Source organism: Penicillium psychrosexuale, assembly GCF_028828465.1.
Source record: "Penicillium psychrosexuale strain IBT 29551 chromosome Unknown utg000003l, whole genome shotgun sequence".
Classification (NCBI taxonomy): domain Eukaryota; kingdom Fungi; phylum Ascomycota; class Eurotiomycetes; order Eurotiales; family Aspergillaceae; genus Penicillium; species Penicillium psychrosexuale.
Window position 1 is genome coordinate 3,413,785 of NW_026643188.1, and position 12,370 is coordinate 3,426,154.

At 49.0% G+C, this 12,370-nt stretch overlaps 5 protein-coding genes across 5 annotated transcripts; 1 reads left to right on the forward strand and 4 right to left on the reverse strand.

Moving 5' to 3' along the window:
* Positions 1–162: 162 nt before the first annotated feature.
* On the reverse strand, positions 163–5,230 carry N7518_005188 (Dihydroxy-acid/6-phosphogluconate dehydratase; the record flags this gene model as incomplete). The annotated part of the gene is made up of 11 exons (XM_057186115.1): positions 163–816; positions 891–1,165; positions 1,216–1,347; positions 1,400–1,534; positions 1,583–2,535; positions 2,594–2,745; positions 2,802–2,959; positions 3,020–3,070; positions 3,321–4,479; positions 4,558–4,769; positions 4,822–5,230. 11 exons carry the CDS (start codon positions 5,228–5,230, stop codon positions 163–165), a joined length of 4,290 nt encoding a protein of 1,429 aa, XP_057042885.1.
* A 220-nt stretch (positions 5,231–5,450) lies between these two features.
* On the reverse strand, positions 5,451–7,220 carry N7518_005189 (uncharacterized protein; the record flags this gene model as incomplete). The annotated part of the gene is made up of 2 exons (XM_057186116.1): positions 5,451–6,918; positions 6,970–7,220. The coding sequence occupies 2 exons, from the start codon at positions 7,218–7,220 to the stop codon at positions 5,451–5,453; spliced, it is 1,719 nt and encodes a 572-aa protein (XP_057042886.1).
* A 470-nt stretch (positions 7,221–7,690) lies between these two features.
* Positions 7,691–10,282, reverse strand: yme2 (uncharacterized protein; the record flags this gene model as incomplete). The annotated part of the gene is made up of 3 exons (XM_057186117.1): positions 7,691–8,247; positions 8,298–10,043; positions 10,096–10,282. 3 exons carry the CDS (start codon positions 10,280–10,282, stop codon positions 7,691–7,693), a joined length of 2,490 nt encoding a protein of 829 aa, XP_057042887.1.
* A 208-nt stretch (positions 10,283–10,490) lies between these two features.
* N7518_005191 (EMI1 family protein) lies at positions 10,491–11,123 on the forward strand (the record flags this gene model as incomplete). The annotated part of the gene is made up of 1 exon (XM_057186118.1): positions 10,491–11,123. The coding sequence occupies one exon, from the start codon at positions 10,491–10,493 to the stop codon at positions 11,121–11,123; it is 633 nt and encodes a 210-aa protein (XP_057042888.1).
* A 604-nt stretch (positions 11,124–11,727) lies between these two features.
* N7518_005192 (uncharacterized protein) lies at positions 11,728–12,282 on the reverse strand (the record flags this gene model as incomplete). Its single annotated transcript, XM_057186119.1, has 1 exon — positions 11,728–12,282. The coding sequence occupies one exon, from the start codon at positions 12,280–12,282 to the stop codon at positions 11,728–11,730; it is 555 nt and encodes a 184-aa protein (XP_057042889.1).
* Positions 12,283–12,370: the final 88 nt, after the last annotated feature.

Below are 12,370 nucleotides of genomic sequence, written 5' to 3' on the forward strand. Positions count from 1 at the left end.
GGAGTCGCGGAGTCGGAGAGTCGGGGAAAATGACGTTGTGGGAGCCAATCACGATGCTCTGGTATACAATTTTATACAACTTGTATTTACTGACTAGGACGATTCGTGACAGGTCTACAGCTTCCCGGGGACTAATTAAAAGTATTATTCGTAATCCCAACCTCAAGCCAATTCATCATCGTCTCCCATTCCCATGACACGTCGTTCAGCCAGATCGCGGATCTTGTCCTCAAGAATGCCACGTCCATAACGCTGTGCAATTTTAGCAGCCGCCTCGAGCATCTTACCGTTGCGGTCCGTCATCAAGGCCACCAGCTCCAGCGCCTTCATACCACGCTCCTCGCCCTCTCTGCATTCAATGGCCAGCATCTGCAGCAAGTTCTTATCCAATTCGAGCTCCCTCCGCGCCAAGTCAGAGCGTTGGCTTGCCGTCGCATTGGTCGATGAGATAAGATCGCGGAAGAGCGACAAAAGCACATTTCCACGTACGAATGACTCCTCGAAACGAGCGCCCTCAGCCGCCGTGTCTCCGGATTCGCTGGAATCTTTCGGAAGAGTACTGGCAACCGGGATCTGGAAGTCGAATTCACTGAGCAGCGGCCGTGGAAAGTAAGGGTTCTTGTCACCACCCTTGAGGATAATACAGTGGAACTTGTCTTGTGCGACAGCCACCGGCCAGTATGTTTCTTCTTTCCGCCCTCCCGCGAGACGTGCCATTTGCTTCGTGTCCAGGAGCGGTACCCATCGGGCTTGGCCGGATGTGCGCCAGTGTTGCAGAACTAGTAGGACGCCAGTCGACTCGTATATACAAGGATCCTAAGAAGATGGTTAATTCCATAGCCAACTCTTCTGTTTAGATGGCGCTTACCCCATTATCAGAGAAAAAAAACACTCTGTAGCGAAGCCCCTTCTGGAAGAGCGACAGTGTCTTCGTTTTGGCAAATCTCGTCACGCTTGACATTCTCCACCGTGTATCGTAAGGTTGCGTGGCCATCAATCCCTATAGGGCCGTTGCCGATGCTCATAATGTAGTCGCGCCAGGCCGCGCAAGTCACGGCTTGGCTCTTCTGTCGATACACCTTGAAAGGTGTCCCAAAGAGAGTGTACACTCGAACATAGTGCTTTGATGTCACAGTGACAATGTATGAATCGCTGAGTGCCAGAGCTGATAGCGAGCATTAGTAAGGTGAATTGTGTAATCCTTTGAATTCTTACCTCGAATTTGTTCTCCCTCGGGCAATTCGGTTCGCCAGTCCGCTCGCGCAGTCCACGTCTCATGTGGCCTGTAGAAAATAGTGGCCGGACTGCCATCCGAAGGGTTATTGGCAAAAAGTGTTCCGTTGTCGTCTATATCCGATCAGCCAAAAACCCAATACAAAAGGGTAAGCGGAAAACTCACTCAAACAAGCCTTGTCGTACATATACGGATCAGTGAAGTGGAAATCTCGATGAGCCTCTCGGTCATAGAATTCCACAGTAACAGTGTGGTGTGTCTCCTGGTCCACAGTCCAAACAGCTCCTGTCAAGTTCAGGCCTGGCCAAGTTAGCAAATGCACCCCAATGAGTTGCAACAAGAACATACAAAGATATCTCCTACTCCCAGCCCAAGGCGTGCTACCGGGTTGAAGAGGCAGATGGGCCTTGGGCTTTTCGAAGCCAGAGTAGAGGCGTTTGTTACTAGTGTCGCCGAGATCATCGAGATCATCGTGGGGCCGCTTGCCATAAATATTTAACTCTTCATCGGCATAGCCAGCCCCATCATCATCCTCGATGAAATCGATCATCTGGTCATCTCCACCAAGGATATCATCCAATGAGTCTGGAGACCCTCTTCTCGCGGCTCGCTGGATGGCCTCTTTGGACCGCTCCGTCAGTGTGGTTCGCCCAACATTGTTGGAGATCTCGCCCAGAGGCCCAAGTAAGATAGGAGCTGCCTGCAGCGGTTTCTGCAGCAGAGACTCGTGATCCCTCGGTACAAAGTTATCATAGATGAAAAGCTCTCCATCTGAAGTTGTAAATGAAAGTGAGTTTTTGGTCGGGTGCCAGGATAGGTTCAAGACATTTGCAAATTCGTATCGCTGCAAGATCTTTTGCGTCTTTGCTTCCCAGAGCACAATATATCCATCTGCAGCTGCAGACGCCAGAAGAGATCCGTTCGGGGCCCAGCTCAAGGCCGTAACGTCGCCGGTATGACCGCCAGCAAATGTTTTCTCCTTCTTCCATTCCGAGGTTGAGTAGATCGAGATATCTCTGGTCGCTTCCGCAGAAGCAAATGCAGTACCATCAGGATGCCACACTGCTCTTGATGTCGCCTCGGCATCTGGCTCCAGTCGTCGAATAACTCCATCGAGTTTGCGGACCAGCTCCGGCTCCTCTTCGTGCATGGAGTATATATAGAGGATTCCATCTGTTCCGGATACTGTTGCATATCGGCCACTGGGATCGAATGTGACATGCTTCGTTCCCTTAGACTGTTCCCGGAGATACTTGACTTGCGTCATGTCGTCGACTTTCACGATTTTGACTGTGAGCTCACTAGTCCACCAGTGTCAGCATCCAATCCACTGTCTGGCACAATCTCTACAGCACTTACTCGCTTGCTACTGCGACCCATTCTCCATCTCTCGTCACTGCAATGTCCCTGACTGGCAAAGCACATCGGACAAGCAAGTTTTGTATTTTGCCCGACATCATGTCGTACTTCCAGACTGTTCCGTCCTCGGCACCCATGATAAAAGACCGATTCTAGCAATCCTGTCAGACCTTTCCTTCGATGCATCGTAAGTCTTATTCCAACATACCGTAGCACCAATGCCGAAATGCGCGTCAACACCTTCGTCGATCGTCTTGGGCTCTCCATCTTCGCCGACCGTGTAAACACGGATAGCCGAGTTGGAGCCACCAGTAATGATTCGTCTTCCGTCGGGTGTGTAGGCCAGTATCGTTGTGCCAGGTGTGTCTATGTGGAGGCCGCCTTGTCAGTAACTATTGTAGTCTCTAGGTCATCAGCATGACTCACGGGCTGGGCGCCCCCGCGGGCGAAGAGGGTCGAAACTCATTGCAAACGAGGCTTGGCGTAGATATTTCAATCAAGATGCAACTAGAAAGCCTGGAGCATCGTTCGATCTTGATCTGGTGGATCACGAATAGCCAGGGATCTACAAGGTCAGACGCGTCCGCGTTACGCGCCTTGATTGATTTAACCCGATTGGGGAATATTATAGGGCTCAGGGCTTAGGGTAAGGGCCGCTTTCTCCAGATATTCCATCTTATTGTTCGATATTGAGTTTGTAGCTGAAATAGACTCTAAGTGCTAGCACCTCCAGCTGTCAGGAAATCAAAATCTGCTCCCTCTTGTGCTTGATTCACTGATCGCTCATACAACCCGCGGTAGCCTCTCCTCTGCTTTCTTACCTGCGTCTCTCCCACAAGACTCTGTCTGCGTGTCTCGATTCGAGTCTGGATTACTGCCTCGGAAACTTCCAAGTGCAACTTCCTAGTTTCGATATCGCAAATAATCAAGTCACCGGTCTCTACCACGCCAAATGGTGACTCTGGTAGCGCAGCTTCAGGCGAGATATGGAGGATAATGGTTCCGCCCGCGGTCCCTGACATTCGACCGTCCGAAAGTCGTAGCATATCCTTCACTCCTGCCTCTGCTAGCTTCTTTGGGATCGGTATAAGGCCAGCCTCTGGCATACCTGGGTTGCCAATCGGGCCAATGTTTTTCAGGACCAGCACACTGTCCTTCGTCACAACAAGGTTTGGATCATCGATCCGCTGAGCAAGGTCGGCCGAATTCTCAAATACCACAGCCGGTCCAGTGTGTGATAGTAAGTGGCGATACTTTGACGCTGATGCTTTGATGACAGCACCGTCTGGGGCAAGATTGCCTCGCAGAACAGCCAAGGATGACGCGGGAAACAGAGGGTCTGACATTGGCCGAATTATCTGTTGCGCAAAGGAAAGTCTCTTGGACTGGGATGCATCGAGGACCTCGCCCAGCGTTTGCCCAGTAATTGTCACAGCAGATAAATGGAGCAGGGGTCGAAGCACTTGTAGCAGCGCCATCATGCCTCCTGCATTGTGGAAATCATTCATATAGTTATCTCCACTCGGTTTGAGATCAATCAACAGTGGGGTTTTGCGGCCAATCTCCTCAATAGTGTCTAGAGTGATCACTCCCTGCAGTTCTGGATGTCTATTTGCAATAGCGAGCAGATGAACAATGGCATTTGTCGAACCCCCGATAGCCTGGAGCACTGTGATGGCATTCCAGAATGATTCCTTTGTCAATATTTCTTGTGGCTTTCTCTTGGCCTTTGCAATCGCAACTGCATTTGCGCCGGTCTCTTCGGCAATTCGCAGTCTCGCAGATGATACTGCCGGTGCAGTTGCGCCCCGAAGCGGCATCATTCCTAATGCCGCAGTCACACAAGCCATTGTACTAGCAGTTCCCATGACACCGCATGTCCCTATCTGAGCGAGCGATGATTGTAATTAGTGAACTGACCTTGGAAATGACCGTGTATCTGATAAGAGCGCATCTGCACATACCGTCGGAGCAAGCTCTTCGTTAATGGCCGAGATTTCCTCGACGTCCATCTCACCCGCTCGAAAAGCTGCCCAATTGTTTCGGCAATCAGTGCAGGCTCCAATACGCTGGCCGCGGTGGCTCCCTGGCAGCATTGGACCGGTGATCAGTGGTAGGATTGGCTTGTTGGCAGAGATACCACCCATCAACTGAGCAGGAACAGTTTTATCACACCCTAAATTCTGTCAGTGGCTATTCTCAATACTAAAAAAACGATTGGAACTCACCTCCGATCATTATACAAGCATCCAATGGCTGGGCCCGGATCATCTCCTCCGTATCCATGCTCATAAGATTCCGCAAGAACATGCTTGTTGGATGCGAGAATGATTCAGCCACACTGATGGTAGGGAATTCTATCGCCAGTCCTCCATTGAGTTGCACGCCGCGCTTAGCAGCCTCAATGAGCTGGGGCACATTGGCATGGCAGGGATTGAACCCTGAGAAAGTGTTGATAATGCCCACGATTGGGCGTGAAAGCGCATCTTCTGAATAGCCAAGTGCCTTGATAAACACTTTGCGGAGAAAGAGAGAGAAATGAGGATCTCCATAGGATGTTAGACCCTGTCGAAGTCCAGATGTGGAAGTGATTGGGCTTGTGAGATCGTAGTCCCTATTGGAATCCTGTTCGTCCATTTTATTGTATTTCCTTCTGAATAGCAATTCCACAGAGGACTATCGAGGAAGTATAGACACCTGAGTTAGGCGACTTACATATTCCCCTCCTCTCAGTGGATGGTGTCATCGGAACAAGCCCGATTCGGATATTAATCCGGGCCGAGGGGGTTGTACATAGAATTAAATTTATAAGATCTCTCTCTCTATGATAAAACGCTATGCAATACTTCCATGTAATCTATACCCTCAACTTCATCCTCACCCGCAGCTCCTTGGTCGGTCGGAAAGCTCCCCAGCTAGTCTTGTGTCCTGGAACTGAGAGGATTTTACCACTTGTGGGCTCAATATCCCATAAGGCCACAATGCCAGCAGTGAAAGTCAAAATAGCTCGCTCGATGAGGCCATTGTTCGTCGATCCATACAATCCGTCCGCAAAGGGAGCAATGATGCTTTGATCAGCCCGTTGTTTTCCCGTTGCAGGATCAGTTACGAGAAATCGTAGGGGATCATACTGCTCTGGATTTGAGAAGTATCGAGCATCATGGTAATATTCACCATGGGGCACAATGATATCCTCGCCCTTTGCAATCTTGTATGTACGGGGCTCCGTCAGGCCATAGGCCGCTTCTTCTGCCGACTCGGAAAGGGTCACATCGGACGCCAGCTTCTTGAACGAGATTCCTGCTGAATGAAGGCGCACAGTCTCATAGTAACATGCTTTTAACAGCGGACAAGATGTAAGTACTTTTTCAATATCCAGAGAGAGACGAGGAGGCTCATCAAAGGGGAAACCCGTCTCCTCGCGAGTTAGCCTGGAAGCCATCACGTAAGAAGCAATCTCTTTGCGGACTTGCTCGAGAAGTGAAGGTTCCGCAAAGAGATGGGTAATTGTCCAAAAAGTGATCTTGGTCGTGTGTTCAATCAGATCATAATACAGAGACAAGTGCCCTGCAGCACTGGCACCTGGAGATAGCTCCAATTTGCGGAAAGTCCGCATTCTGTCTTTGACCAATTCAGAGACATCGTCAAGATCACGCAGTTCAATGCCGGGGTCAATCCCATCGTCCCAAGCAGTCAAAGCTCGGTGAAAGACTGAAAAGATATGGCGAAGCCGATCACTAGCCGCATGTCCTGCTGAGGCTGCTGGATGCGGGGCCCATCGAGGAGTGCCGACGAACAATGTCACAAAGCAATCGTCAAGTCTTCCAAGGTCTTCTGAGAGATTAGGGAAATTCTCCACGAATGTCCCACCCATCAGGAAAGTAGAAGTGATGTGTCCAATGAAATTGCTCACGAGTGCAAACAAATTGGCTTCACAGACTGTCTGGTCCCCTTCATCGGGCATCTCAACTCCACTGATTCCACGTTCCCAGGGGCATTGGTCAACAATGCTCCGGCAGAAGCTTACCAAATTCGGCATGTCACGCTGCACCAAACGGGTAATAGTAGACGAAGCTTCAGTGACAAAGGCCTTTTCGTTGAGAATGGTAGTAGCCTTGTCGCTAAGTCCTTGGTTACGATCCAAATCCAGATTGCGGATGAGGCTGCGGTCACCAAAGACGTTTTGCAGAGCTTGATCGAGCACCTGGTTGCGTGGCGTGGCAGTTTTGACAGAGAAAACAGTCTTCATCATAGATGGAGAAGCCACAACATTGTACTTGACACCGCGAATGTAAATGCCAAAGACAGGCTCATTCATAGACACCCTATAATCCTATTAACAGACGTCTAGGATGGTAATATAGTGGAAGACCAACCGAGTTCTTGTAAAGAAGGTAACATGATTCCATAAGAAGGCAGGGCCATGTCCAATCCAGGGAAACCAATAAGGTGCTAGTCGCACCGTCTGTGATTTTGAAGGGTCTTGCTCACGTCGACTTCGAAGCCCCGAGATAATACGGGTTGTGAGGCATACGAACACCACAACAGCAAAAACCGTTGACCAACTTATACCGAAATATTTCTCACGGACAGTCTGTATAAGACTCAAGGCTTCGTACCTCTCCATTGTGATTCGATGTTGCCCAAACCAAACACTGCCGAGCAAGGTAGCACGGTTCTACAGCGCCAGCACCCACTCAAGGGCTCGAGGTAGACAAAGAGGTATGACCGGCAAGTTTGGATTGATTCACTCCAGAGATTTTTATTTAATATATCCAGGTGAAGGGTGAAGGGACACGATGGCAAACGGAGGCCGGGGCCTTTTTCTGGCTTACTAAGCTCGAGGGTCTCAGCTGGGTTCTATTTTTGTTGTCAACATTTTCAAAATATATTATGATTTCGTTCTATATAATGATAGGTGATTCTCAGATAATAATAGTCGGATCAAAGTTGATATCACTTGGTTCGCGTTTATACTTCGCCGAGACCGCTAATAGATCTATATCTAAATAGGAGTCCAAAGAAAGGACTGGATTTAGTACTTTTTGTAGTAACGGAGTAAGATTGAGACGAGATTTATAGACAGTAGCTAAAAGCTTAATATTCCTTCTGCAAAGACTTTGACAAGGCAGCACTTTCACTCTCATACTTGAGAATCTTCGATTGCGATCCGTGAACTTTGCGCAGAAGCCACTCGATCCGCGACGTTAGCTCCCAGGGGTACTTTGGCAGTGAGCCAAGGACCTGCAGCTCCTGCTCATACTTCGTGATACTTGAATTCTCGTTGTTAATGAGCTGTGAGAGGATTAACAAGTCAAGGCGGCCCTGCAGGGTCTTGTTCGCAACCAGACGTTGGAAAGCCGCGCGATACACGGGTTTGCCCGGTTTGACGTATCGTGGGAATCCTTTGTCAGTCCCGATGGAGACAAGCTCTGCTTGCTCTAGTGCCCGGAGAGTGACCTCGCCGTTGTCCTTGAATACATCGTCGAGGAGGACTTTGTTGTACAACAGGTTTCCATCCTTGGAGTGGGCGATAGACTTGATCAGATGCCACGCCTGCTCACGGGACCACTGGAGTGTAATTGACTCTGTTCCGAGGATGAAGAGCTTCAGGATTTCAGACGCCGACTGTTCAATGATACGGTCCACGGCAGCTATACAATGGTTAATAGAATTCTCCAGGTAGAAAAAAAGATAAACATACCTTCAGGTGTCTCTCCGGCCTCAATTCGATGAGCCATGAACTCCAAGTCAGTAACTCGACCTCCCAGCACTTTGATACAAGCATCCAAGCCACGAAGCGTCTCTTTGCGCCTTGCATTCTGTTCATCGTCACTATCGTCTGCCTCGGCATCCAGATGACTCAACACGAAACGACGACCAACTTCGAGCGAGCAGTCACCTAAGGCAATTGTGCGGAACACTTGGTTAGGCATGGCTTTGCTCAATGGCTTTGCAAACGAGGCATCAGTCGTCAAGAAGATGACATGGGCGATATTTGCGGATGTCAGACCAGCCGCCCATTCGGTAAGTTTGTCGAGCACGACACTGTCATCCTCGTCATAGAGGAAATTGTCAATCACAACGACAGGTCTCACCTCGGGATGAGCCTCCAGGTACTCATCTTCGGACATGTTGAAATCTTTGTCCTCCTTTCGTCTACCTTCCAAGGCGACTCGCTTCATAGCGACACCAGTATTCTGCCAGATCTTGCTCAACTGCGCATCTAGAGTCTCGGAGAAGCCGGCTTTGGTGCCGATCATTCCCTGTGCAGCAAGGTCAATGAAGCTGCTGATACTGTTCATCCAAGAGAAGATCGGTCGGTAGCCGACCTGAGCGGCTGCTCGTGAAATCTTAGTTGTATCACCCCGAGCATCTTGAATTTGCTTGCAGTCAATGATGACTTTATACTTGTGCTCTTTCAGGGCTTGTTCCAAAACCAACTCGCGTTTCCCTGAGCCACGAGGACCATGGATAACAATAAAGGTCTCCGCGGTCTCCGTTAGCCAGGCTTGCAGTTGCGCAATCTCTGTTTGTCGGTCTTCCCAGATAGCTGCTAGACCTCGCGGGTCTGACTTTCGCTTCCCAAATGAGAACAGGCTCGCTTTGCTGGCTTGTTTGCGAACCCACTGTAGCACTGGGTTCTCTTCACTCTGGAACGACGACTTGATTTTGAGAGTGATGAAGAACGTGCGAATTGGATCGAAGATGATGACCGTGATAGTAGCCAACAGAGCAGCTATAGCAGGGATCACTAGTCTCGGATGGTTCAAAATCCAATCCCTGATCATAAACAGCTTGATCTTGCGCTCGTAGTTGATCTTGAACCTCGTACCGGACTTGCCACCTCCTGCTTCTTCGGAAACAATAAATCCGTGCATGCAGTTTCTTGCCATCACGGCGTACCTAGGGCGCTCGAATCGCAGAATTGCATATCGTGGTAGGACTTTCGAATCTGAGGGCTGTGTTTGGATGTCCAGAATTTTGCCGTAAGGTCGGAACAATGAGTATAAAGACTCTTGGGTCAATTCGGCCGCTGATTTATCTGGCGACGTTGGTAAGAACTCCACCTTTAGGGTCTGGCTTGGGATTCGATAGAGATCTTCGATCCAAGGCGTTCCGCGAACAAGGTCTGCATCGACTTTCAGGAACGGATTGAACCAGGGCTTAACTGGATTGGTTTTCAAATGCTCTTTGATTGCATTTTCGATACTTTCGTGGCTGATGTCCGACTTAAGTGCATACTTCACGAATGCGCCTCCCTCTTTGTACCTCGTCACGACCTCTTTGATCTCCAGATTTAAATTTGTGGGCAAAACTCGATGAACAATACGAGTCGGGTCAGCTGCCGCTAGTTCTGGGTTGTTGACTCGTGCCAAAAGTCCCTCGAGACTCTGAATATGGCTGAGGGGTCCCCTCAGCAGCCATTGTAGTCGGTGCGGAAATATATCTAGGGCTAGTTAGTGGATAGACATGATAGCTTGCAATTAGTCGGCGCTCACTATTGACATAGATAATCCCTTCGTTTTGTCCTACTGTAATATGTCCTGACCTGATAGAAGATGTGCATCGTATCATCGAGCGTCCCCAAACCGGAGGTCTCCACCAGCAGGACGCATTGGCGCTGATATGAGAGCGTGTGGGAGACCAAAAGGCCAACGGACCTTTTGGTAAAGGTGTCGATCTCATTATGGTCACAGACACATACCGAATAGAGAGAGAAAGAAAGAACTTAGGAGAGCGATCAAGTTGTGTTTGTCAAATTAATGACGTCGGTTCGTGATTATCGGAGTGTGATTATCGGAGTCACATGACAATATTGATTACCGCGAAAAAGATAACCTCGCGATTTCATGGATCGCGATAGATCGACCAATTCTTTCTTTCACAAAACGAAATGGGCTGGCTGTGGAGCTCAACTCCTAAGGATCTTCCGAAGGATGTTCCCAAGGATATTCCATTCACAATTCCTACGGAATCAGTAAAGCAGAATGCACCATCGAAGACCTTGACCCCCGACGAACAAGCCGACTTGGAATTCAGCCAAATCCTGGCCGATCTCAGAGCCGAGGGTTCATCGCTCTCAAAACGAACAGGGCTGACTCCTGATGGCAATCCGCTGCCAGAATCCCAAACACCTTCATCGCCCATCTCTCCCGAGTCCCTCTACCAAGATACCATGTCCTGCCGCAATGCCTTCGACTACGCCTTCTTCTGTCAGTCCTTCGGAGGCCAATTTGTGAATGTTTATCGATATGGAGAATTACGGTCATGCAGCGATCACTGGGATAATCTATGGCTGTGCATGAAGACACGAACTTGGCCAGACGATTTGCGCAGGAGAGAAATACGGGACCACAACCGGAAGAAAGCGATTAAGTACAAGACGGGCCCCAGCAGTGAAGATGTCTGGGATGTGCGTCTAGACCCAGCCAAGGACTCGTTCAAGGGAGATTTTGCCACCATGTGGCAGGAGATGAAGGCTGAAGATGAAGCAGCAAAACAACAGGCGCAACAGACGGCTTCATGATGTCCCCTGTTTCTCTTCTCTTCTTGTTACGATATGTAGATATACTCCCTTTTGTTTCATTCGCTCATGTATAATATGATACTCTCCATTTCCTTTGTGTATCGGCGTTTGTTCGATGGTCATATGGAGGACCCGGCGGATCCGCATATAGCGATTTAGAGGCTTTTTGTTACACTGTATGATCTTATATTCTCAGATTTGTCAATCTGTCTGTACGTGGATTCTATAAGTCTGCCCCACGGCCTATGAAACTCTATTGAAGGGAGAGAATAATGCTGGAGAAATAGTTGATTGGCGCAAAACGCTCGAAGAGATGCTTGAAGAACGCCGCATAAACGAATGACCTAAAATTAGAAAAAAAGACCCCCAAGGCCGTAGACACAAGAGACATATCTCAGGATATCAATAAGAAAACCCTAATACATACTTACCTCATATTATTTCATAGCATCGCCGTGCGTCTAAGAGCTCAGCTGCGAAGCAAGCTTGTAAGACTTATTGCTAAGAACAATTCAATAAGTTAGTATGTAGCAATTCAATGGAGGACATGTAACCAAGATGATGTTCTCCAATTCTCTAATTACTCAATCCAAACTTCATTCTTTCATTGCTCTTCATCTTCCTCCTTTATCGACTGCAGTCGTGTCTTGATGTGCTTTTTTAATCGATCTTCGATTTCCGCTATCCTAGCATTCACAGAACTGTTGCTGCCTGTGCTGCATATAGAGGAGGCAACACTAGCCGTAGGTGAAGGAGTGACTCTTCGCAGAGTCACAATCTCAATCCCCGGACCGGCATCGAAGTTCAACTTCTTGCTGAGTCTCTTTACCTTGGGGCTAGTGGGATGGTCAACGGTGAGCTTGGCCATAGCAGCAGTGATATCAGCGATATCAGATGGATTGAATACAATAGGGGTAGATCGACCGCCCGAATCCCTGGAGTGGGAGGTAAGAGGCCTGGAACGATTTCCGGTCCTTGTGGAATTCTTGCGCATTGTTGTTCGGAGGCTTTTTTCGACACTCCTACCGCGCCCTGATACTCGACCATCGTTATAGTGGCGGATGGACCGTCGCTCACCGTCGAGCTCGCGGTCAGTGATGAAGCCGTTTGGATTGAGATCACTCGCGGCCTCGGTTGTCTTCTTGGCTTCGTTGTCCATGTTTGCAATGGATAGGACCTGTGAATCTGTAAAATAGGTAAGCTGGATTAGCTAAAACGAATGAATGGAATGGAATGGTCCGAGAAAG